Here is a 23,680-nt window from a genome sequence, read left to right on the forward strand (position 1 = left end):
AGCTTAGAGTAGAAAGAAAACCTGACCTGGTTTCTGTTTGAGATCTCTTAGGATTTCTGACCTAATATTCTTTCCACTCTTCTGAGAGCCAGGGCAGATTAAACTTGTTTAAAGGACAGCGTTTCTAAAAACTCTTCTTGAGAAGGGGCCTAGGAGGCCAAACCTGTTTGCTGTGATTTAACAAGGGTAAAGTTAGCCAGATCTCTTCTAGAATATGGCAGTCTACACGGATTCAGAGAAGAATCTGGCCTTGGCTGGGGAGAAGAATTGAGGTGAAGGATGTGTAGGAGGGGAAGCATAGAATGTGTCTTGGATAAAACTATCTGATTGCCTTCTGCCTCGGAGGCCTAGTTTGTACATTGTCTAGGCAGATAGCAAAAAGTTGGCATTTTAGTTCTGTCATTACTTGTTTCAGTTAGCTAAGACCATCCTTTTACAAGTACCCATTATCCCTGCCATCTCATGTGAGTACTTCTGACTTTGCTGGGAATCTTTGAATATACAGGAACATTTATTATATTAGAATATAATTGATGATTTAATGTCTGTGAGCCCCTCAAGGGCAAAAAAAGTATTTTTTTTTCTTTGTAACTGTAGGTCAACCACATGCTCAATAAGTATTGTTGAATGAACTGATCTGACTGTGTGCTGCTAACATAACTCATATAACTTAGGAACAGTTAATAAACCATTTTAAAGTAATGTGATCAACTGTAATCAGGTTTGTGTAGCTTCAAGCTGATACGCTGACATTTAAATGGCTCCAAATAATAACTTATTCTGGTGGAGGATACTATTCATAATGGATTAAAAAAATGGGGCTGGCCGTAGACTTAGGGGCTAAAGAATATGTATTTTTTGAATTCCAGTTAATATCCATATGACTCTCATTCCCCTCCTACGAAGAAGAGTTTTAGCCATAACTTGGCCATCTTTTCACATGCTGGAAATGCTTTTTAGGTTGATGTTTTAGAAATTTTATATAAAGGAGAGATCCAACTTTGATTTTCTCTGGAGGAAACAGTACATGTGACTTCGAAAACAGCAGGTTTTGTGTATGAGGAGCCATAATGAATAAACTATGTTTCAGGGGAAGTTGTAATTTATAACTAGTGATAAATATTACTATGTGTTAGAATAGACATTCATGAAAGTATTCTAAGAATACCTTTAGTTAAGAGTTTGCTCTTTTTAATTTATTCTTCCTAACCATAAAATTAATTTAGGTGTATTTTAACACCAAATAATTCAGTATATACTACTGCTACACCAAACATTGTTAATTGATACTAAGATTTTTAGTAGAGTTTTAGGGAATCAATAAAAATAACATTCTTCCCCTCACACCCTCATTAAGAATCAGGTTGATATATAAGACACAGGAGATATTTCAGCTTTCTCTTACTAATTAGTCGACTAAAGAATGTAGCTTTAGAAATTGCAGCCAAAAGAGCTTGCTAACACTCCACCCCTAAATTAGACGGACATCTCCAAATAGTCTGGGCAGTTCTCTACAACTGTAGGCCTCTCCTGCAACATGTAGTGGAAAGCAGATCAGAATGCTTCCTCTGTAGGAAAACAGATCCTGAAAGAGGGAACCAGGAAATGAGCCTCACTTTGCTAGATCTTCTCCCAATTATATTAATCAAGTAAGTCACTCCTTTTCCACTGAACTGGTAGTTACTTCTTGCAAGTGGAAATATGAGCCTGTTGGTTTTGATATAGAACTTGACTTTTCCCCTTAACTGAGTCAAATAATTTTGATATTTCTGATTATATTTCCTTTGTTCTTTAAAGGTTGTGTTAAAACTTTGTGCTTTTGAAAAAAGTTTTCTTGGACTCCTGGATAACCTTTCTTCATTCTTTTTTCTCATCTTTTAATTAAAATTCTTATTTTTATGTCTTTCTTAGGATTGCATTTCATGTTAAGTATAGTTTGCTCTTCTTACTGTTCTTCATAAGGAATTTGCTCAAGGCAGAATGTACTATCCCTATTTCCTCAGTGTTACTGATAGGGTAATTTGTGGAACTCTGGTACTCTGAAACTCTCCAGGAAATAGATGTCGTGGTCAAATCATTCAAGAAGTAGTGTTTGCTATCTACTGATTGTTGGTATGTTAAAAATTCTTTTAGCAAATCCTATAGTAAAAAAACAAAAAAGCAGTCTAATTTTGCTTAGCATTTTTCTAACTTGAGCATTGAATACTTTCTTAGTGTGGATCACCTGTTAATAACCCAGTGAACAGAAAACATTCCTGGAAAGACTGCCCTATTTCAGTCCCTTTATATCTTCTTCACTTTCTTCCTATTCTTCCACTCCTGCTAAGTAGGAATGTTTAAGCATTTCAAGTAGCTAGAGACTTTCAGCTGAAGAACAGAGATGGAAAGTAGGACTTAAGTTAAATGATGGATCATAGAAGGAAATGGAGTTCTTCCAAACCAAGTTTGGGTCTGAATATGCCAGAGATGTTTAGTTAACCAGTATTATTGTTCTCTCTCTGACATTCTGCTAAGCCTGGTTTTATTCCAAATAACACTTAATGCACCAGAGACTCCTGAAATTTTTCTTTCAAGCAAGTATTTTGTATTTAGGTTTACCATTTGCTTCCATTATAATTTGAGAACTGTTTTCCAATGGAAAATAAGTTTGGCTCCCACCCAATGAAAATCACCTTCAAGAGGCGTAACATTCCGTTTTCAAAATATGTGAATGCTAGGTACATTTAATTCCTTGATATGTTATAGAATGTGCTTAACAGTTATTATTAGGGCTGAATGTGTATGAACACAGAACACTTACATAGTAAACACTTAATCATTGTTAGCATAAGAAAAAACTACTAGACAAACTAACTTTTACAGTCATCAAAATATATATTCATGAAAATATTTGGTTAGTATTATTAAAGATAATCTTGTTTTTCTTTGGAATTTGCACAGATTGAATAGACTTGAACGTTTAGTTCTGGGATAGGACATCTTAGCTTTTCCATTAAGAAAACGCAGAGAAGTAGCATAAAACAAGTTTCATGTACTTTATCTCTAACATTTGAGTACATGTGATGTGCCATGAACTAATTCTCTTTCCCTTTCTCCCTACTTTCCCTCACCTCTTTCTCTCTCCACACACACACACGTATTGTCTTATTTAAATGTCACAACTCTTTTTATTATATCCTAATTTTTGAGATGCATCAAAACCTACATTTTCACCAAATGCCAAGTGGCCAGATGTTGAATCAATATTCCTCCAAGGCCAAAGTCAAATATTACCAATCATGGTGTGATGAACTTCTGGGTTAGAAAAATAAATGTAAAATTTCATTTTAAAACATTATTGTTTTAATTAACAGTCACATATTAAATGTTTGACATCATAATGCAGGAATGATAATTACTATACATGTCAGCTGTTAATTTGCTCCTGATAATTCTGCGTATTTTAAAAATTCTAAATAGATAATAGATATTCACTGTCTATAAGGATCATTTCCAACAAGCTTAAGTCTTTAGACTTAAAACTATAAAGAATTTTCATCTTAAAGCAGTTTATGAAGCTGTTTTGAAGTTTGATTATTGAGAAGAAACTGTTTTTTGCATCCTCAGTTTTCTTGCCATACCCCTTCATGTTTTTATGGCTTTTGTGCCAGATTTTGGAACTTCACTGCCATGAAATTTTGAAATGGCAAAGTTAACATTCTGCTTTTAATTGTTCTTGTCAAGATATTATGCATTCCCTACTAGAACTATCTCTTAAAAGACTCATAGCCTAAATCGTTAATTAAAAATTGTCAGTTCTTAAAAGTTTTGTTTAGTGATATACTAGTGTATTGAACAACCTTCTGCAAAGGTTAGAATTATGATATAACCTAATTTCTATTAATCTACCTAATATTTTTATAAATATTTATTTGCTCATAAAGGATATATTCCTCCTAAATTTATCTAGTTAAAACACTCTCAATGTTCGTATTATCAGTAAATCTGTTTCCCTATGTAATTATTTGCAAGTTCTTAAGTTTGTATCTAAATTTGACTTTTACAGTCAACACTAATAATTATTGCATTTTATTCTTGCAACACAATGTGTATGTTTATAGTTTAGTTGTCCAGTAAAATTTCACCATATAAAGCAATAAGATTTTTACTCTAAGTTATGCCTGGAATGCCTACCTATGTTTATTTTAAAATGGATGTTCAGATATTAATATGACATACGTTATGTTAATGTAGAAATGATGGTAACTTGTATGATCACATGTTCATATCAAGCACAAGTGCAGAGTACTCACAATGTCATTAAAGCTGTCATATGCTTATTTGGCTTTCTAAAGATCAAGGAGGCCAAAGCTGAAGCTGATTGTGGCTAAATAACTGAGGCCAAACCGAACTTCAGAGGATCCCTATTTTATGTTTGGGAAAACTTAGTTGTAGGGAGATTATGTAACTTACATAAAACTATAGTTTTTATTAGCATAAAGCTAATAAGTGGTAGAAGTGGAATTTGGCCCAGGTAGCCTAAACTTTTCTTCTTCCTTTATAAATTGTGACTGATTTGAAAAATAGTTGGTTTTAGTGTTGTCCCCTGCATGCACACAGGTTTCCCCATTGTGTCCCTCCTTTTCCCTCCTTCTTTCAAGAAAAGGTAGGATAGAGAAGAGGTTTAGAAGAGAATGCAATTTCCTTTTCATTGACTATTTTAAAGACTGCTTTAGATTATAACTTGATAGAAAATATAGTGTAGAATCTTTGAAAGTTTTTTTCTTTTTATTGAGACTACAATGAATAAACTCTCAGGGAAATGAAACCTTGCTAAATTACCCTGTGTTGATTTAAATTACCTTTAATTCAATCATGTTTGAACATATTTATGATAGACAATGATAATTGGAGAATTGGTCTATCAGAAATAAAAGGGAATTTAAGATGTGAAATTTAAGTTTTAAGGGTGAGATACTAAGGGAGCAACAGGGCCAAAAAATGGAGGAACTTCCTGACTCTTAAAATTTTGCATAATTTAATAGATTATCTTGAAGTTTAATAAAAATCTCAGTTATGATTATTATTTAAAATTTTATTTTAATAATAGCCAGTAACAAAAGGAGCCCTGAAAACTCCCCTAAATTTCTAAGCAAAAGGAAATGTTTGATATTTCCTATACATAGGTAAGACTTGTTTGTTTCTCTTTCAAAGAGAACCAAAAAGCTCTAGACATTTTGTGTTTGAAAGTTTTATTGAGATAATTGTAGATTTGTGTGTAGCTGTAAGAAATAATTCAGAGAAATCCTGTGTGTCCTTCAAACACTTTGCCCCAGTGGTACCATTCTGCAAAGCTATAAAACAATATCACAACCAGGATATTGGTGTTAATACAATCTACTGATCTTATTCAAATTTCCCCAGTTTTACTTATACTTATTTGTGTGTGTGTGTGTGTGTGTGTGTGTGTCTTTAGTTATATACTATTTTATACTTGTAGGTTCATGTGTCCACCACCACAGTCAAGGTACTGTACAACAAAGATCTCTTATGTTCCTCTTTTATAAATACAGCCACCTCTCTCCTGCCCTGTCCCCTCCCCACCCCATCCCTAACCCCGGCAACCACTAATCTGTTTTCCATTTCTAAAATTCTGTTTCAAAAATGTTATCTAAATGGAATCATACACCATGTAACTTTTCAAGATTGACTTTTTTCACTCAGCATAATTCCCCAGAGATTCATCCAAGTTGTTAAGTGTATCAATAGTTCCTTTTTGTTGTTGAGTAGTATTCTGTGGTATATAATGCCACCATAGTTTGTCTAACCATTCACTTGTCGAAGGACATCTGGGCTGTTTCCAGTTTTTGGCTATTGCAAATAAGCTGCTGTAAACATTTGTGTACAGGTTTTTGTGTGAACATAAGTTTTCATTTCTCTGGGATAAATGCCCAAGAGTGCACAGAATTTATTTTCACGGGGAAATTTTTAAAGTGCCAAAAATATTAACTCAGAGAATAAGTTATTAGGGCTAGTCACAAATCTGCTGTTCTCAATCTTTTATCTGAAGTAAAGAAACAAACTTCCTAATTGAAAAATTCAAGTTTGTGTACTTTTTGGTAGGAGATTGGCCCCAAAGACTACTTTTACCATGCGTCTTAGAAACAAAAATATGAGAATTTATGTATAAATAGAAGATAATCACAGTTTATAATGGCAGAGTTTGCCATTAACTGACAGGTATAATTGATCCATATAGTCATTATATTTTTAGATGGATAATTTTTTAAATCTTTCTGATTTTGAAAGTAACAAGTAATTATAAAAATCAGAAGTGTATGAATATATAAAGAAGAAAATTAAAACTCTAATACCAGAAAAACTACTGTTAAGACTTTTGGTGTGTTTCTTTCTAGTCTTTTCTATGTGCATACAATACTGATTTAATAGCATTTTTATAAAATTGGGATTAAGCTATATATATAGTTTGGTATCCTAGTTAAAAGTTAAAAATTGAACTTAAAAGATTTTTAAACCATTTATATGTCTTCATTTGTGAACCGTTCATTTTTTCCCCATTTTTATATTGGTAAGATAGTGTTAGAGTTTATGGCCCTTTGCTCATGCATAAATAGAGAACTTTCAGGAATAGCATTTAAGATGGATAATTTTTTTACTTAGTGATTATCTCTTGTTTTACATCACATTTTAAGTCGTTTTTCTTGTTCTTTCAAGATATGCTGTGATAGCATTTGGATGTGCTAGCTGTCCAAAATTAACTTGTGGGCGAGAAGGCTGTGGAACAGAGTTTTGCTACCACTGTAAACAGATTTGGCATCCTAATCAGACCTGTGATGCTGCTCGACAAGAGAGAGCCCAGAGTTTACGTCTGAGGACTATACGTTCTTCATCCATTAGTTATAGTCAAGAGTCTGGAGCAGCAGGTATTTATGTCGAACTTTTTCTAATAAAATATTTGACAAAGAACACTAGTTATTTTAATAAAAATACAGTATTTAGTTCCTGTTATCACTTGTTCACCCTTCAGTTTTCAAAAGTGTTTTACATGTTAGTATTTCTGTCCCAGAAGCACTCATTCTTTCCTGTGGAAGAAAGTGGTATTGAGATTGGAAAGATTTTCTTTAAAAAAAAAAAAGGAAAAAGGAAGTGTCATGATGATTTATATAACTGACTACTGAAGATGGTCCAAAACTGTTGTTTATAAAGATGTTTTATGTACAACTTAGCAAATATTTTTAGTAAAGTATTAATTTTGAATATATTACCTTTAGGTTGTTTCTAATTGTGTAAATATCACAAGGTTACAGATTTAAAACAGTACAGTCGGCCTTCCATATCCTAGTAGATTCCATATCTGCAGATACCGAGGGCCAACTAAGGGACTTGAGCATCATAGATTTTGGTATCCAAGCATACCTCAGGAAGACTGTATTTATTTTTGGAATCCTTTTCATTTACATGTTTTGTGAAACATATTTTTTATTTACAGATGTCTCATCCAATTCCAGGATCAAGGGTTCAAAATCATATCTTAGTAGGGACACTAACAACTTTGTGTCCTTTGACACAAACTAAGAACTTTGGCTAGAAATTTAAAAATTAACCTGAGGATCTATACATGAGCAATGTATGTATCTCATAAATGTCAAAATTAAAAAAAAAAATTTCTGAACGTCTTAATGTTCTTTGAATAAAAGTTCCAAAAGTTAATATTTCACATTCATAGAATTTTCATTATTTATTGGGATTGCAATGAATTTTGGAAAAATATTCATTCACTTTCTCATTGATTGTAAAAGGGAAAAACTCAGAAAATACAGAAACTTATCAAGAAAATAATTCACATTCCTACCAGCAGCGTATTGAGATAGTCATGTACTTTATGCTACTAGAAAAAAAATCTTATTCAGCATTTAAAGTTGAATTTAAAATTAAACACTTAAAATTAAATAAACTTTAAATTCAACTTTTAATGCTTTATATAATGTGCATGGATTTTCATGCTTGTTTGCTGATTGACTTCTGTTTCCTGAAAATTTGGGGTGAAACTCAAATATATTAATAATAATTTTTAGGTATGAGTCCAGAAGCAGTTCAGAGAGGACTTGAATATACCTAAACTGTCCCCTGTGGAGTCAGCTGTAGTTGTTGAGTGGCCCAGATGGAAGTGATGTCCCTCTTCTCTAAGTAGGGGATGGGCACACAGGACATAGACATGTAGAGTAAGAGAATGGACTCTGCAGTCAGACTCTCTGGATTCGAACCTCGGCTTCTCCGCTTATTCTCTGTGTGACCATGAGCAAGTTACTTGCCTCATCTGTAAAATGAAGATACTTAGAATACTTATGTCCATAAAGTTGAAACATTTCTGGCTCAGAGTAAGTGCTCTGGCTATATGAGGTAGTGAAACTTAGAGAAATCAGTCACCTGCTAGAGATTTACATATGTCTGGACCATCATTAAAAAAAATGATTAAGAGATGACTTTTGTTACTAATTTTAAAATTATGATTTAGTTATCCAAATAAATGTTGGTCTTCCTCACAGGAGTCACTGTGAGAGATTGTATGTTTATTTCAGCAGTGCTCCCCTGGAATGCCTTATTGGTCATAACCTTTAGATCCTGATACATTCCCTTAATGTCAGTTTGATTTCTGGGATGACCAAAAACTCCTTTGGAGTTAAGTCTAACCACTAGAGTATCATACCAATCACTGGTATGGAGTGGATCCAAAGTAGGAGGTGACTATATGATCATGAGAGTGATTTGTTTTTATATTATATAAAGCACTTTGAAAGTAATTATGAAAGAAAAACTTCCCAAATGATTTGAGCCAAATAGTAGCATTGTTGGAATAAATATAGCCTCCCAAGGTGATTTTTAAAAAGTAACTTTATTTGGAATTTTTCCATGTTTATTTAAAAATCTTATAGTTCAAAAATTTTACATGCGTTTTTACCTACAGTGCTCCAAAAATCAAAGCTCTCAGAACAAATGTTTATGTGATAGTTTCTTTTGATGTAATCTATAAAAAATTAAAACTTCAACTTGGGTTCTCACTGACTTGTGGGGAAAAAAGAGGAAAGGAAACTACCATCTAAAATGTTTTTATTAATTCCTATTCCAGATATCTCGGTATTTTTTGTCTCCCATTATCATAATACATTGAAAAATTGGCTGTGCTTTTAATAATAATAGCTTGGTGTAATAATAATTAGTTGGCTATTTCTTATAACTACTAGGGAATTTATGTACTTGGAGTTACATTTTAAATCAACCGCATATTTTTAATTTTTATCATATTTTCCCCCTTTATAAAAATATGCTTAATTGGCTCCCAACCCCTACCCCTAACTGCTAATAATACCAGCCCAAGAGATAACCACTGTTAACATTTTATTGTAAGTCCTTACGGGTAATATGGTAGAGGTAGGGGAGTTTTAAAACAAATTTTGAGAACATAGTATTTTGTAACCTATTGTTTTTTCTTAATGTAACAATGGCCCGTATTTTAACAGTAAATAGAGATGCAGTAGTCAAAAAAGACAAACTTTTGCCAAACACTTTAAATAGAAATGGGAAACCTTTTCTTTAATATAAAGGAGCTGTAGATTAATAGATGCTTGGGAATGGGGCATCAATTGACTGTCTAATCAGTAAAACAATTTTATTTAGGATTTTTGCATTTTGAGAATATTTTGAGAGAAATATATAATGTGCATAGTAAATTTTTTTTCTAATTTGTTGTTTTAAGAGACAAAGCAGACAAAACAGTCTTTTGTAGATAAATAAGTATACAGAGACTGAAAACGTGGGGACAGATATAAAAAAGAGACATATCAAAAATACATTGCTAATAGTGTTAATTCTCTAACATGTACTGTTGGCATATTAAAAGCCTAGTTTGTGTTTTTAGAACCATAAGAATAAATGGGGATGTCATCTTTTCAGTTTGTTCTGAAGATTGCATGTATCAGAGCAAAAGCCTGATTCTCTTTACTCCTGTCTCTAATTGAGATACTTACTACTTCAGTATACTCTGGAATGAGGAAGTTTATCAATTAATATGTCACTTAAACAGATACTATTAGCATTTCTTTAATTTGATGTAGTAGAAGTTATATCAGCTATAAAAGCCAGCTTTTTTCATTTATGCCCTAATGTTAAAAAATTTTTAATGCAGACTTTATGTTCTTTGGATCATTTTTAAATCATGACTTATGGGTATTTTTAATTTTTATATTCTAGTAATTGCCATTTGTCTTGGTTTGGCTGCATTAGAGTTATCAGTTTGCTCAAAATTGCTTGAATCGTTAAAACACTAATTGTGAGCATTGACCAATTCTTAAGTTAAAAAACAGCTTTGTCCCTAAAAGAAGCACTAGGGAAACCTGAATTCACTGATAAAGCACATGTAACATTTGACCTCAAAGTTTGTAGAAAGGAAGACAGAATATAGCTTAGTGCTTATCATCTAAGAAATTGGAACAAATACTTGAATTCAGTGGCTAACACTACATATCATTTTTTGTGTCTGTGTGTATTTAGAAAATATTGCTGGCTATTAGTAATAGTAAAATTATTACTGATTTCTGTTTAAATAGATGTCCAAGTCAACAATAGTTGTATAATTTGAGATAACTCTTATTCTGTGTCAGTGATTCCTAAAGTTATGTACCACTTGATTTTAACTTGGCACCTTTGTGCATTGTAACCATTACTATTGAAGAAGCATTCAACAATAGCATCTGAATAAATGAATAAAAAGGACAAAGATAAATTAAAAACAGTTATGAGCATAATCAATAAATGGTTGCTTTAGTTCTGAAACTATTTTTTGTTATTTGAGTGTTTATAACCATATAACCCTACCTTAACCTCTTACCTCCTCCTTTTTGTTCTGGGTACTGATTCTTTGCAAGGCCTATTTTCTATGAACTAAAATGCAAGGAAAAGGCTACTTTTCTAAAGATGTATGTATTGGTTTTTTTAATTTGTTTTGTTTTGTTTTGTTGAGGAAGATTAGCCCTGAGCTAACATCTGTTGCCAGTCTTCCTCTTTTTTTTTTGTATGTGAGCTGCCACCACAGTATGGCCACTGACAGACAAGTGGTGTAGGTCCACGCCTGGGAACCAAACCCAGGCTGCTGAAGAGGAGCATGCCAAACTTAACCATTAGGCCACCAGAGCTGGCCTTGTATTGTTATTTTTATATGCTTATAGTTGATGTTACTTTGAAGAGAAAGTAAACTGATAGTCCTTTGTATATAGTGCTTCAGATTAATATCAAATTGTCGCTTCCTATTAGTGTTCATTCACTAAAGGAATAGTATATAGAATATCTACGTTTTAATTAAGTGGAGATGGTTAGGAAAGTTCTAGAACATGAAGTGGCACTCAGAGAAGGCAGCTATGGGGTAGGGACAAAAACAAACCTTACATAGTTCACAATTTATCTATGACTGTCCTTGGTTCTCCTTTCTCTTTTTATTATTTTGTTATTCTTTGTTCTCATTGTTCTGCTTCTGTGTTTGAAAAATGTTTACAATTTGAAAATTTAATGTAAAATGTTTCTTTTCTCAGAAGAGAAGAAAAAATGCTTTATATGGTAAAAATAGCAGGCTAAAGCTATCAGTTAACAAATATACATGTTAAGATTTTTTGGCAGTGCTACAATTGATTATCTACTAGAAATTGTAATTTTTAGACCAGTTTTATATACTGAACAGGTCTCTCTGTTTTCCTAATAGCTGATGATATAAAGCCATGTCCACGTTGTGCTGCTTATATAATAAAGATGAATGATGGGAGCTGTAATCACATGACATGTGCTGTCTGTGGTTGTGAGTTTTGCTGGTTGTGTATGAAAGAAATCTCAGATTTACATTATCTAAGGTAAGCTTATAGAAGCACCTATTTATATCTAAATGTAATTTTATATCGTAAGACCACAGCGGACTTTTTTTGGGAAAAAGTATTATCCTAAGCATTTTTAAACTTGGGGTTTATAAGATACTTAAAGGGATCTGTTTTAGTCTAGTAACATAAATTTAAAAGGAACCAAATTATTGTGCTAGTCATTTGGGATTAATAACTAGTCAAAATTTGGAAATGGAGATTTCTTTTTTTGTTAAACTAGAAAGCTAGTATTTAAGACCCATGTAATTATGCTAGGCCATAAATATTTACATTAATTTTCTCATATATAAATTTCCTCATTTAGGCCACAAAGTGAACTCATGATTTAATCAGATAATTGTATGCCTAAAGCAGGGATAAAATAAGCACTTTTTGCATTAATTCACTCTTCAAAAACTAACCTAAGGTTTTGAGGCTAATGGAGGACTAGAGATAAATATTTAACCCGAATCCCAGTTATCAGTATCCTTTTAATATAATTTATGGTGGTTCCTACCTTGATTTTTGGCTTTTAATGAACTCAGAATTCAAAGAGTAAAAAAATAACTCATTCCTAAGTATGAGAAGTCTTCTTTTATAGTCATTGCTTTAATGTGATGTAATTTGTTATGATGTTTTGCAGCAGTTACTTTACATTATAATTTTTTCCATTAGTCCATCAGGATGTACTTTTTGGGGGAAGAAACCCTGGAGCCGAAAGAAGAAAATATTGTGGCAGCTGGGAACACTTGTTGGTGCTCCTGTAGGAATTGCTTTAATAGCTGGGATCGCTATCCCTGCAATGATTATTGGCATTCCTGTCTATGTGGGCCGTAAGGTAAAATGCATAATTCCTTGTTAGTTCATATCTTATCTTTAGGTTTCAGATTGATGATTCTTGCTTTGTTTTTGTCTTTTTTTAATTTATTTGTTTTGAAAGACAAATGTCATTTTTAGTATCTTCAGTATAAAACAATTACTATTTTTTTCATAAGAAATTTTCAGTGTTTGGTAAGCTGAACTTACCAAAAAGTATAAAAAGTAGACTTGCTTTAAAATTATCTGACTGAGAACTTTAGGACATTTGCCTTATAAACCAACTTTAAGTATAAAGTATTGAAGGATACGCATCTGACATTTTTCTCATGGGTATATCCTTGTAAAGTCAGATCTACAAAAAGTTAACAGCTAAATAACACATGCCTTCAGGCAAAGAATAATTAGCCAGTTCCTGAATTATTTCCAACTTTAGTTCAAAGCACTTTTTTTCCGTCAGATTATTGCTCTTAGTAAATACACTATTTTGTAGAGTATAACAATCTTGTGAAAGTCCAAATACCAATACTTACCACTGGCCAATGAGTGATGAATTATACTTCATTAGCTAAGCAAATAATTCTTTTTTGAAAGATTAAAGGGATAATTTATGAAGTGGCTAGGAAGTCGGCTGCTATCTAAATTAATAGAATGTCAGAATTGAGAAGTAACTTTAGAAATTATCTAATCCTAATCTTGTACCCAAGCAGGAAAAAGTGTAGGGATTCTTTAAAAAGGGAGCTCTAATGTTTGTTGAGCCCTGACTGTGTGGTAGGTGTTTTATGTACTTTGACTCATCTTAACCTCATAGCAACTTATGTGTTGGAATATTGAGGTTTAGGAAAGTTTGTGTAATTTATTTTCAGTTACACAGAAGCAGAACTGGGATTTAGACCTAGATGTACAAATTCTTTGTATAAGATCCCTGATAAATTTCAGTCTAGCCATTTGGGCACTTCATTGATGAGGAAACCACCAACTCATGAGGCAGCCCATTCTGTTGCCAGGTAGCTGTAATCGCTAGAAAATTCTTATGTTGAATCAGAATCTGTTTCCCTTTAAATTGTTTTATTTAGTTCTAGTTCTGACTTTTGGAACCAAACTCAAAACAAGGCTGATCCTCATCCTAATAACAGCAAAATTTTTTTATATTCAACACATATTACTTTTATAATCAGAAAAATAACAATACATCCTGTTTTTTAAAAATTGACATTTGAACCAAGGACAAACATAGATATTTATGAGCCAAATGTTCATTTTGGAAGGTTTTAAGTAACTAAACTTAAAGTCCCAAATGTAATATGTGATTATAATAATTTTTCATGTAGTTATCCAAAGCAAGGTTTTGCTCAAAACAAAACTGTTTAGTCAGATACTTAGAAGGAGAAGGGAAGGAGAGACTGTTGTACTGCACACACCTACAAATAATTTATAGAGAGATTATTTACCTCATTGTTCAAGTCTTAGGTGCAGTTACAAGTTTCCTTTTTTCAAACATATACCCAAAGGGTTGTAATTGCAAGTTGATGAGTTGTTTTTCCATTGAAACAGTGTTCTCTGTGGTGTGTAGGCACATACATTAGCCCAGGAAAACCTGCTAAGTTGATAAAATACCTAAAAGCTGAGCCTTTATTTACAGTAACAAATAGAAAAGGTGGCACAAAGCAGTAAAACAGAAAAAATTAAGTTGGACTAGAAATAGTGGAATGATACCATCACTGTAATTAAACGTTGGTGCTTGAGGATGCAAAATTTTCTAGAAGACTCCTTTCTTCTGGCCTGCCTTTGCCAGTCTAATTTACCAGCTTTTAGGTTTGGCTTTTCTGTACTCCATTGCAAAGTTTTCCAGGCATGGGAGTGGGGAGGAGCAGGAATTAGCTACAACATTGAAGAATAATGAAAGGTACCTTGGGAAGGTCTGCCATCTCTGCCTGCATCTCTGCATACTATTTAAGGAAGTATAGAGGCCCATTCCCTGGGAACATGTAGTCAATGCTGGGAAACAGGAGTTTGACTAGGAAATATAAATGTTCCTTGCCCCAGGAATGTTCACCCACCTCCCCACCCCAGCCTTTTCACTGTTTAATATATCACTCAAGACTCATTGTATTTTACAGCCTGTAAAATAACCACATAATAATAACGGGTTATTTTATTAAGCCTCATCTGTAATGTTGTACAAGTATTTTATTTTAGATGACCTGTACACTTTTGAGGCTGTTTTGAATCTCTCTTGAAACAGAGGAGAAAATGTACTTTGTAAGCTTTAGCCCTTGCAAACCATGAGAACAAAGATACTGAGCTATTTCCCAAAGTTCATATAGTATCTCCCAAACCACTTCCATGGTGATACTAAAGTCTGTTTATTAACACCTGTACTGTACAAAGATGCTAAGTAGATCTAACTCCTGTCCTCTGGCAGCATAATTTACTTTCTTTTTTTCTCTCTCTATCCCTTGCTTCGAGCTATAAATGAGAGCCTAGCATTCTGAGTCATTTGATAATATTTTTCTTCATAAAAAAGAATCTGAGGAAAAAATTGATTCTCTTTAATGATGTTTGCTATTATTAGTACTGCTTTTTAAGGTCAATTTTAAAAAAAGATTGTGGGGAGCAAATTTTTATTTAGAAAGAAACCTGGGGAATGCTAAATTTCTTAGAAGTAATCCTGTTAGTCAAGCATCCACCTCATAACTATGTTGAAAATAATATTCTTAATTCCTTCTTCTTTGCTCGAAACATGATTATACTATTCTTGAATAAGATTATAAACACTACTTTTACTTAAGACTGTTTAAAAGTAAACACAAAGTAGAATCTATTAAATCGCTGTCTTATGTAAGCAAATTATTAATAAGCAAATTATGTGTAAGAATATGGTTTAAGAACAATAATACATTTACCTTGAATTAGAGCACTTAACTATGAATTTGTAAGAGAAATCTCTTTATATTTCTAGCAAATATAGGTCTATTTCATTTGAATTAAATATGTAATGTATTTTCTTTTTCATTCCCCACCCCCATTTTTACTTTTAATTCAAGATTCACAATCGATACGAAGGCAAGGACGTCTCAAAGCACAAACGGAATTTGGCCATAGCAGGTGGTGTAACATTGTCTGTAATTGTATCTCCAGTTGTAGCTGCAGTAACTGTAGGTAAGAAAATGCTTAAAAATACTAATTACCTCAAATTTTATAGAATTAAAGTTTTGTGGAAGAATTTTAGAAAACAAAGCATTATATTGTTGAAGATAAGAGAGTTACTTTTTTATTTATTTAAGAACAACTTAAGCTGAGCCTGCAGAAAGCCTCTCATTCAGTAACTGTAATTGGTTAAAAATAGTATAGACTCAAGAGCCTAGCCTTAGGATACTTGGTAAATTATTATTGGCTGATAACCCTTTCCCCCCCAAATACAGTTTTAGCCCTGCTACTTAAAAAGAAAAGGGTTTACATCTGTTTCTTTTCCCCTCATGTGTATCACCCGGAAGGCTAGAACCTTTGAATTTGCTTGTGTCTATTGACAGCTGGATAAATCCACTTTTGGCAAGGGTTGTAAGAACCCTAGCACTTTTCTCCTGTACACCTTCTCTCAGAAAGATTTTGCAAAACTCATCTTTCTGTGATTTATTTTTTGTTTGTAATGACTAATTTAATTCCTCTTTAGGTATTGGTGTTCCTATTATGTTAGCTTATGTCTATGGCGTTGTTCCAATTTCTCTCTGTCGAAGTGGAGGTTGTGGAGTCTCAGCAGGCAATGGTAAAGGAGTCAGGATTGAATTTGATGATGAAAATGATATAAATGTTGGTGGAACTAACACAGCTGTGGGTAAGTCTTTAAGCAAAGGAAAAAAAATGTGCTTACTGATAGTTTAAGTAGGGGGGAGGCTGCAGAAGACATACCCATCAGAATTTCCATTGCCCACCTTTTACTAGGCCTAGTAGTGTTCATCCAGAAGCACATCAGCGAAATGAACTGCTGAGGAAAGGTGACTGGATGAAAGAGGGTGGAATAGCTCTAGGTACCTGACCTTCAATGGAAATATGCCTCAGAAATTCTAGACTTTTAATCTTAAATTTTGCCTAAAACATCACAAATCAGTAAGAAAAGGAAATGAAGAAAAATACAGTTCATAAAAGAATAGAGATGGCAAATGAGTAGAAAATGTCTTCAAGCAAATGTTATTCAAAGAAATATGGATTAGAAAAATAACTGGAGATGAAAAGGCCCTCATAGACTCCCAGTAGGAGTATAAGTTAATAAACCTTTAAAAATCTGCATGTTCTATTTTCTGGCAATTCTTGTTTTAGAAATTTGTCTTAGGGAAATAATCAGGCAGATGTGCAAAGATGATGTTCACTTCTTACCTCCCTTTCTCTCTTGAACTCACTGCAGTCAGATTTTGGTCCCTACCTCTCCAGAATTTTATCTTTACCACCCCACCAAAGTTGAGTCACCAGTGAGCTCCGTGTTACGAAATAGAGTGGTCTGTTCTTGGTTTTCATCTTAATATAACAGTACCCCTGACGTGGTAGACCATGCCTTCCTTCTTGAAACATTTTCTTTAGTTGTCTTCTGGAAAACCACTTCTCATCTCATCATATCTCCTGGCCACTCCTTCTCAGTCTTCTTTGCTGGTTCATTTTCCTCTTCTAACCTCTAAATTTTGGAGTTTCCCAGGGCTCAGTTCTCAGACTTCTTTATCTACACTCACTCCCTAGGTAATCTCATCTATTAAATAATATATAGACTGACTGCTCTTAAGTTTATATCTAGGCTAGAACTCTCCTTTGAACTTCACATTTGTACATCTAACCCTTCTTTTTAAATAGCTCTTGAATGTCTAACAAAAATTTCAAGCTTAACTTGTCTATAACCAAACTCTTGACTGTAAAACCTGTTGTTCTCTCAGTCATCCTCACTTCTTTAAGTAGTCTCTCCATTCTTGCTGTTGCTTGGGCCAAAAACCCTCACTTAGGATGCTCCCCCTTTCCCTTCTTACCCTACATCTGATCCATCAGCAGATTCTACTGCTTCCTTCTATATGTAGCCATAATCCAACCATTTCTCACCCTCTCCACTGCTATTCCATTAGTCCAAACTACTGTCCTTTCTTGGACAATTGTAATAGCCTCTTAACTGATCTATCAGCTTTTCAGCTGCCACTCACTATTCCATAGTGATACTTGTAAAACGTAACTCAGATCATGTCTCTCTTATGCTCAAAACTCTGCCAGTGCTTCTAACTGTATTGAGGGGGAAAAAATCCAAAGTCTTTATCATGATCCCTAAGGCCCACTTGATCTGTCCCGGACTTCATCTCTAAACTCATCTCTTGTGACTCTCCTATTTTATACCACTCCTCCTTGATGTTTTCAAGGATGCCAAGCACACTTCAACTTCTAGGCTTTTAAACTTGCAATTCCCTCTGCCTGAAATACTCTTCCCCCAGATGATTTCATGGTTCACTCTTTCACTTCCTTTGAGTCTCTACAAGTATTACCTTATCAAAGAGCTTCTTCTCTGATCACACTATATAAAATGCACAGGTATGCACACATGTACTCCTCATCACTCTCACTGCCTTTTATTCACTCCCCTTTAGGCTACTTTATTTTTTCTCATAGCATTTATCACCATATAATTTTATCTGTTGCTCTCCACAACTAGAATGTAAGCTTCTTGAGGGCAAGATGTTGGTCTCTTTGATTCGCTATGTCCCCAGTGCTTAGAACACTGTTTGGTATATAATAGGAACTCAAATATTGGAGCAAATAAATGAATCCATCAATGTAAAGCTTGTGAAAAGTACTGTAAAATTTGAATATAGTGGTATTAGATTTTGTTATAGCTTGTAGACAATTGGAACTGTGGAATATATCTAGAAATCAACTTTTGGCCCGTTCTTATTGACCTAGAGAATAATTCATTCTTTAAATGACAGCCTTATTGAAAACTGTCGCACAATTTTCCTCCAAGGTCAGTTAAATTTTTCAACCATCAAGTTCTTTATAGAATTTCTAAATCTTCTAGATTCTTTTTTTTTAATTGTAGTGACCATTTAAAACTGAGGGTCGGTTCTTAATCCAACTTTACTCTCTAAGATATTTCTCTTTACTCTTATCTGATAGTTATGGGTCCCTGGCTCCAGGCATCTTTTTTATTCTGTGTATTTTTTATACTTTATGTGATAAAATGTCCTATCTGAAATTTAAGAAGAGGGAAGTTAATAATCATACTTATTTAATTTCTTTGAAATCTTTGCATTTAGATACAACTTCAGTAGCAGAAGCAAGACACAACCCTAGCATAGGGGAGGGAAGTGTTGGTGGTCTGACTGGCAGTTTGAGTGCAAGTGGAAGCCACATGGATCGAATAGGAGCCATTCGAGACAACCTGAGTGAAACAGCCAGCACCATGGCACTGGCTGGAGCCAGTATAACGGGGAGTTTGTCAGGAAGTGCCATGGTAAACTGTTTTAACAGGTAAGGAAAATGTGATTTGTTTTGTTTTGTTTTTGCCTTCCATTAACTACAAATTATTAATTAGATGAGAATTTTGAACACAAAGCATCACAATATACCCATCATGCAGTAGACACTAAGTCTAAGGCATGATGTTCTGCCAGCTTTTCCACTGCACTTGTCAGATTTTACATTCTGAGTCAATGCTGGAGCTGCTTCGGTGGACACAGTAAAGGCAGGACTTAAGCCTGAACCGTATCTCTGGAGGCAGCAACAGCTAGATGTTAGGAAATGAGACATTGGCTGAGTTCTGGGAGAGCAACTGGAGTCACGATATCTGGGAATGCATGAACTGAGGTCAGGAGAGTCTGCCTGCGTTCTTTTATGTATTAATAGTTATTTCATTCTCACCAAGTCTTACCAACAACCATATAGATAAATAGGAATTAAAGCATTTTTATCTTCCCTTGTTTCCTCTTTAATTCACTCTTCTTTGCTTCTCTTAGCTTTGTTGCTGTTGTTGTTTTTTCTTCAAAGTAGGGGAGAGTAAATGAATTAAAAGATAAAATCGGTCATATTTATTTTTAGGTAGTTTACTTTTAAACACAAACTCTTAAGTTATAGTAGTGTATATATTATTATGTCTTTTAAAGAGTCAGATGTTAAATTTATAGAACCATTTTTACCATATAGACGCCCAGGATTTTTTGATTCACTGATCTTTCATGTAGAATAATTTTTTAATGTATTTGGATTTTGTGTTTTGCACTGAAACAAGGCATGCAAAGTGCTACATCCTGAGTGAGAATAGTGGAGCATATTTAAGTTAAAATCATTTATGTCCTTTCTGTGTTATTCTGTTACTACTTTACCTGGCAGACAGCTAATTTTTCCCATTTTATTTGGATGGCTGATACTGTTCAGTGCTGCAGCAGAATTTGAATAATCCAATAAAAGGAAACTGAAAACAATAATGTTTGTAGTTGTTTGTAAAATAGCTTCTTGTTACTAGGGTTCCTAATTGAATTATTAAAGATACATACTGTGGTAGTGCTGATATGTATAATAACAGCTTTTTTTTGATACCCCCTCTTTAAGGTTGGAAGTCCAAGCAGATGTACAGAAAGAACGGTACAGTCTAAGTGGAGAATCTGGCACCGTCAGCTTGGGAACAGTTAGTGATAATGCCAGCACCAAAGCAATGGCAGGATCCATTCTGAATTCCTACATCCCGTTGGACAAGTAAGGAAAAAATTGTTATAAAGTCAGAAGTATTTTTAAAATTAATTTTAGAAGAATTATCCCTATTATTAGGCAAAATTATCGTGAATAATGGTCACCAATTACTAAGTTCTCTGGAAGAGAAAATGGTGAGTTGTCCAGAATAGGAAAATCCATAGAGACAGAAAGTAGATTAGTAGTTGCCAGGGACTGGGGAGAAGGAAGAATGGGAACTGACTGCTAAGGGGTATGAGTTTCTTTTGGGGATGATGAATGTTCTGGCGTTAGCTAGTGATGATGGTTGCACAACTCTGGGAATGTACTAAAAACTACTGAATTGTGCACTTTTAAATACATGAATTTTATGATATGTAAGTTATATCTCAATAAAGCTGTTCTAAAAAATGGAGAAGGTTGGTACCTAAAATAACATAAGCAACAAATGTAGCTGCTTTTTAAAAACATTTTTAAAATTTGTTTGATTATTATAAAGACAATCCTCTTATTCCCAGCAGTTTTTTTTAGTAAAATGTATCCTGGTTAATTTGTTTGGATAGCTTTTATATAGTCTTTGAATTTTTCACACAGAAACCCCTCCTCCTTTGCTGTCATGTGAATAAAAGTAAAAAGGACGTCAGAAATGTATTTATATTTGTTACTTTTATGTTCCAGAGAAGGTAACAGTATGGAGGTACAAGTAGATATTGAATCGAAACCATCCAAATTCAGACACAACAGTGGAAGCAGTAGTGTGGACGATGGCAGTGCCACCCGAAGTCATACTGGTGGTGCATCCACTGGTTTGCCTGAAGGTAAATCCAGTGCCACCAAGTGGTCCAAAGAAGCAACAGCAGGAAAAAAATCAAAAAGTGGTAAATTGAGAAAAAAGAGTAACATGAAGATAAATGAGACCAGAGAGGACATGGATGCACAGTTGTTAGAACAACAAAGCACGAACTCAAGTGAATTTGAGGCTCCATCCCTCAGTGACAGTATGCCATCTGTAGCAGATTCCCACTCTAGTCATTTTTCTGAATTTAGTTGTTCTGACCTAGAAAGCATGAAAACTTCTTGTAGTCATGGTTCCAATGATTATCATGCCCGCTTTGCTACTGTAAACATTCTTCCTGAGGTAGAAAACGACCGTCTGGAAAATTCCCCACATCAGTGTAGCATTTCTGTGCTTACCAAAACTGCTTCATGTTCAGAAGTTCCACAGCTGAATCATATTGCTGAAGAACATGGTAACAATGGAATAAAACCCAATGTTGATTTATATTTTGGTGAAGCACTAAAAGAAACAAATAACAACCACTCACATCAGACAACGGAATTAAAAGTTGCAATTCAGACTGAAATTTAGACCTATAAATGCTGCAAAATAATTACCACTCAACAGCCTTGTTTGGAGCTGGTGGAACTACATGTGACTCCTTTGTTTCAAGTTACCAGCAAATGCCAGGTTATGTAATCATTATGCAGATACATTTTCTATGTTCAGCAAAGCATTGTGTTTCATGTGGATCTTAATTACCAAACTATGAAATGAAGGCTTTAAAAGTGCATTATTATAAGGACAATAATTCTTAAGAGAAGTATGTTTTGTATGTTTGCCACAAAACATTGCTTGAAGCACACACGTGTATTTAGATAGAAATTTGGCTTAATTTATAATCAATATAAAATACTAATGCAGTTCTACAGCATTCTTATAAAGAAAACTTGATGCTTAGGGATAAGTGGTTAGTGACATTTTATTGAAACCACTAAGGGATACTGTTTAAAGAACCTTGCAGGTTACTCTCAGTATATGATACTCTTTGTAACATTTCTATTCATAAGTGGGCATATTCATTTTTTTGTTCATATGCAATGTGGATACATAAAGCTTAATGCAGCCCATTTGCTACCATTTGGATACTTAGAGACTTTGAGCAAGATTGTGGCAGTTTTTGCACAACTTTGAAATAGAAATATCTGGTACTCTATAAATCTTATATATTGTTGATGCCAACTTAGAAGAAAAGTAAAGGTAGGTAATTAAGTATACTAACAGCACCAAATAAGATACATAAAACTGCAAAATAAAATTCTATTAGTTTATAAGTATTATAAAAAATTCAGCTTTCACTAAGGGGAAGTTTCCACCCATTGATTCTTGGTGCCTTTAGAATAGACTGGATTTTAAGGGCCTAGTTGTTTGAGAATTTTGCTGTATTGTTTTCCATGATGTCCTCTCTAGCCACCTTGGTTTATGTAGAAAAATACAGGATAGATAAACATAAATATGATTAATAATGACAATGCTGAAAAAGTATTAGCCTACCAAAGACACACTCAGGCTTTAGTGAATAACTTTACATAACCTCACTTTATAAACACATGCATATCTTCTCCAATCATGAAATCAAATCATGGCGCAGAGTTTGTACCAAGTACTGAAGGAGGAGTCCACGTGTGGCTGGCTTTATTTTCTTTTGCTTTTGTTTATGGAAGATGTTCAGCTGACATAAACAGAAGTTGGCCAAAATACTGCCTGTACTGTTAACTTCCTGTGTAATTCACTTAAATAAAACAGGTTAACCTCAGTGATAGCAGTTAAAATGTTCCATCTCATGTGTTTCTTTTAAGTATTACCAGTATGGTGCTACTGAGCGTTTTCTTTTGATAAAAAGAAAAATGCCATGGGCTGCAGTCTTTTTCCATCACTTTTTCTCACCAGCTCCATTAATATGCTTATAACACTAGTGCCAGTTATTTTATTTGATAATGCCTATTATGATATTTGTATATTTGTTTGCATTCCAATTTTGTTCAAGAATGAGTGTGTAAACTGCATACATGAAATAAATGTAAATACTAATGTATCACTGCCTTATGGTTTGTGCACAGATTTTTATATGAACAGGAATATTCATTTGTCATGGGGTAGTTTTTCATAAATATTGCAAGCCATTAAGATAATTCTGCATTCTGGTCTCAGCCAGCAGGGAAGCATTTGCTGAACTTCTCAACAAAGAATGTTAGAAACTGTCCTTTCTTCGTGTCTAATACCTGCCTGTCCTCCAGAAAGAAGCTGCTTTATTCATCAACATTATTTTTTAAAGTAAATTGGTTGGAAAGTAAACATATTTATAATTGTGAAGAAATAAGTATTATAAATTGTTATCTTAACAGAAAAGTAAAAAGATCTTAAAAGACTATTTTATGGGATTCTACTCTGGCAACATTAGCTTATGGAAATAGAGCCATTAAATTCAAGCTAATAATTGTAA

General features: G+C 33.7%; 1 protein-coding gene across 3 annotated transcripts in view; it reads left to right on the forward strand.

Annotated features, from left to right (window-relative positions):
- RNF19A (ring finger protein 19A, RBR E3 ubiquitin protein ligase) overlaps positions 1-23,272 on the forward strand; it is a 45,082-nt gene extending 21,810 nt beyond the window's left edge. For all 3 annotated transcript variants that reach the window (XM_046642200.1, XM_046642201.1, XM_046642202.1), the window contains exons 3-10: positions 6,715-6,923; positions 11,750-11,894; positions 12,573-12,735; positions 15,761-15,875; positions 16,387-16,548; positions 18,992-19,205; positions 20,283-20,426; positions 21,078-23,272. In XM_046642200.1, coding sequence (XP_046498156.1) covers positions 6,715-6,923; positions 11,750-11,894; positions 12,573-12,735; positions 15,761-15,875; positions 16,387-16,548; positions 18,992-19,205; positions 20,283-20,426; positions 21,078-21,768 — 1,843 coding nt within the window. In that variant the 3' untranslated portion in view covers positions 21,769-23,272. The remainder of the gene's footprint in view (positions 1-6,714; positions 6,924-11,749; positions 11,895-12,572; positions 12,736-15,760; positions 15,876-16,386; positions 16,549-18,991; positions 19,206-20,282; positions 20,427-21,077) is intronic.
- Positions 23,273-23,680: the final 408 nt, after the last annotated feature.

The sequence above is a fragment of the Equus quagga genome, chromosome 16 (assembly GCF_021613505.1).
Source record: "Equus quagga isolate Etosha38 chromosome 16, UCLA_HA_Equagga_1.0, whole genome shotgun sequence".
In the NCBI taxonomy this organism is placed as follows: Eukaryota; Metazoa; Chordata; class Mammalia; order Perissodactyla; family Equidae; genus Equus; species Equus quagga.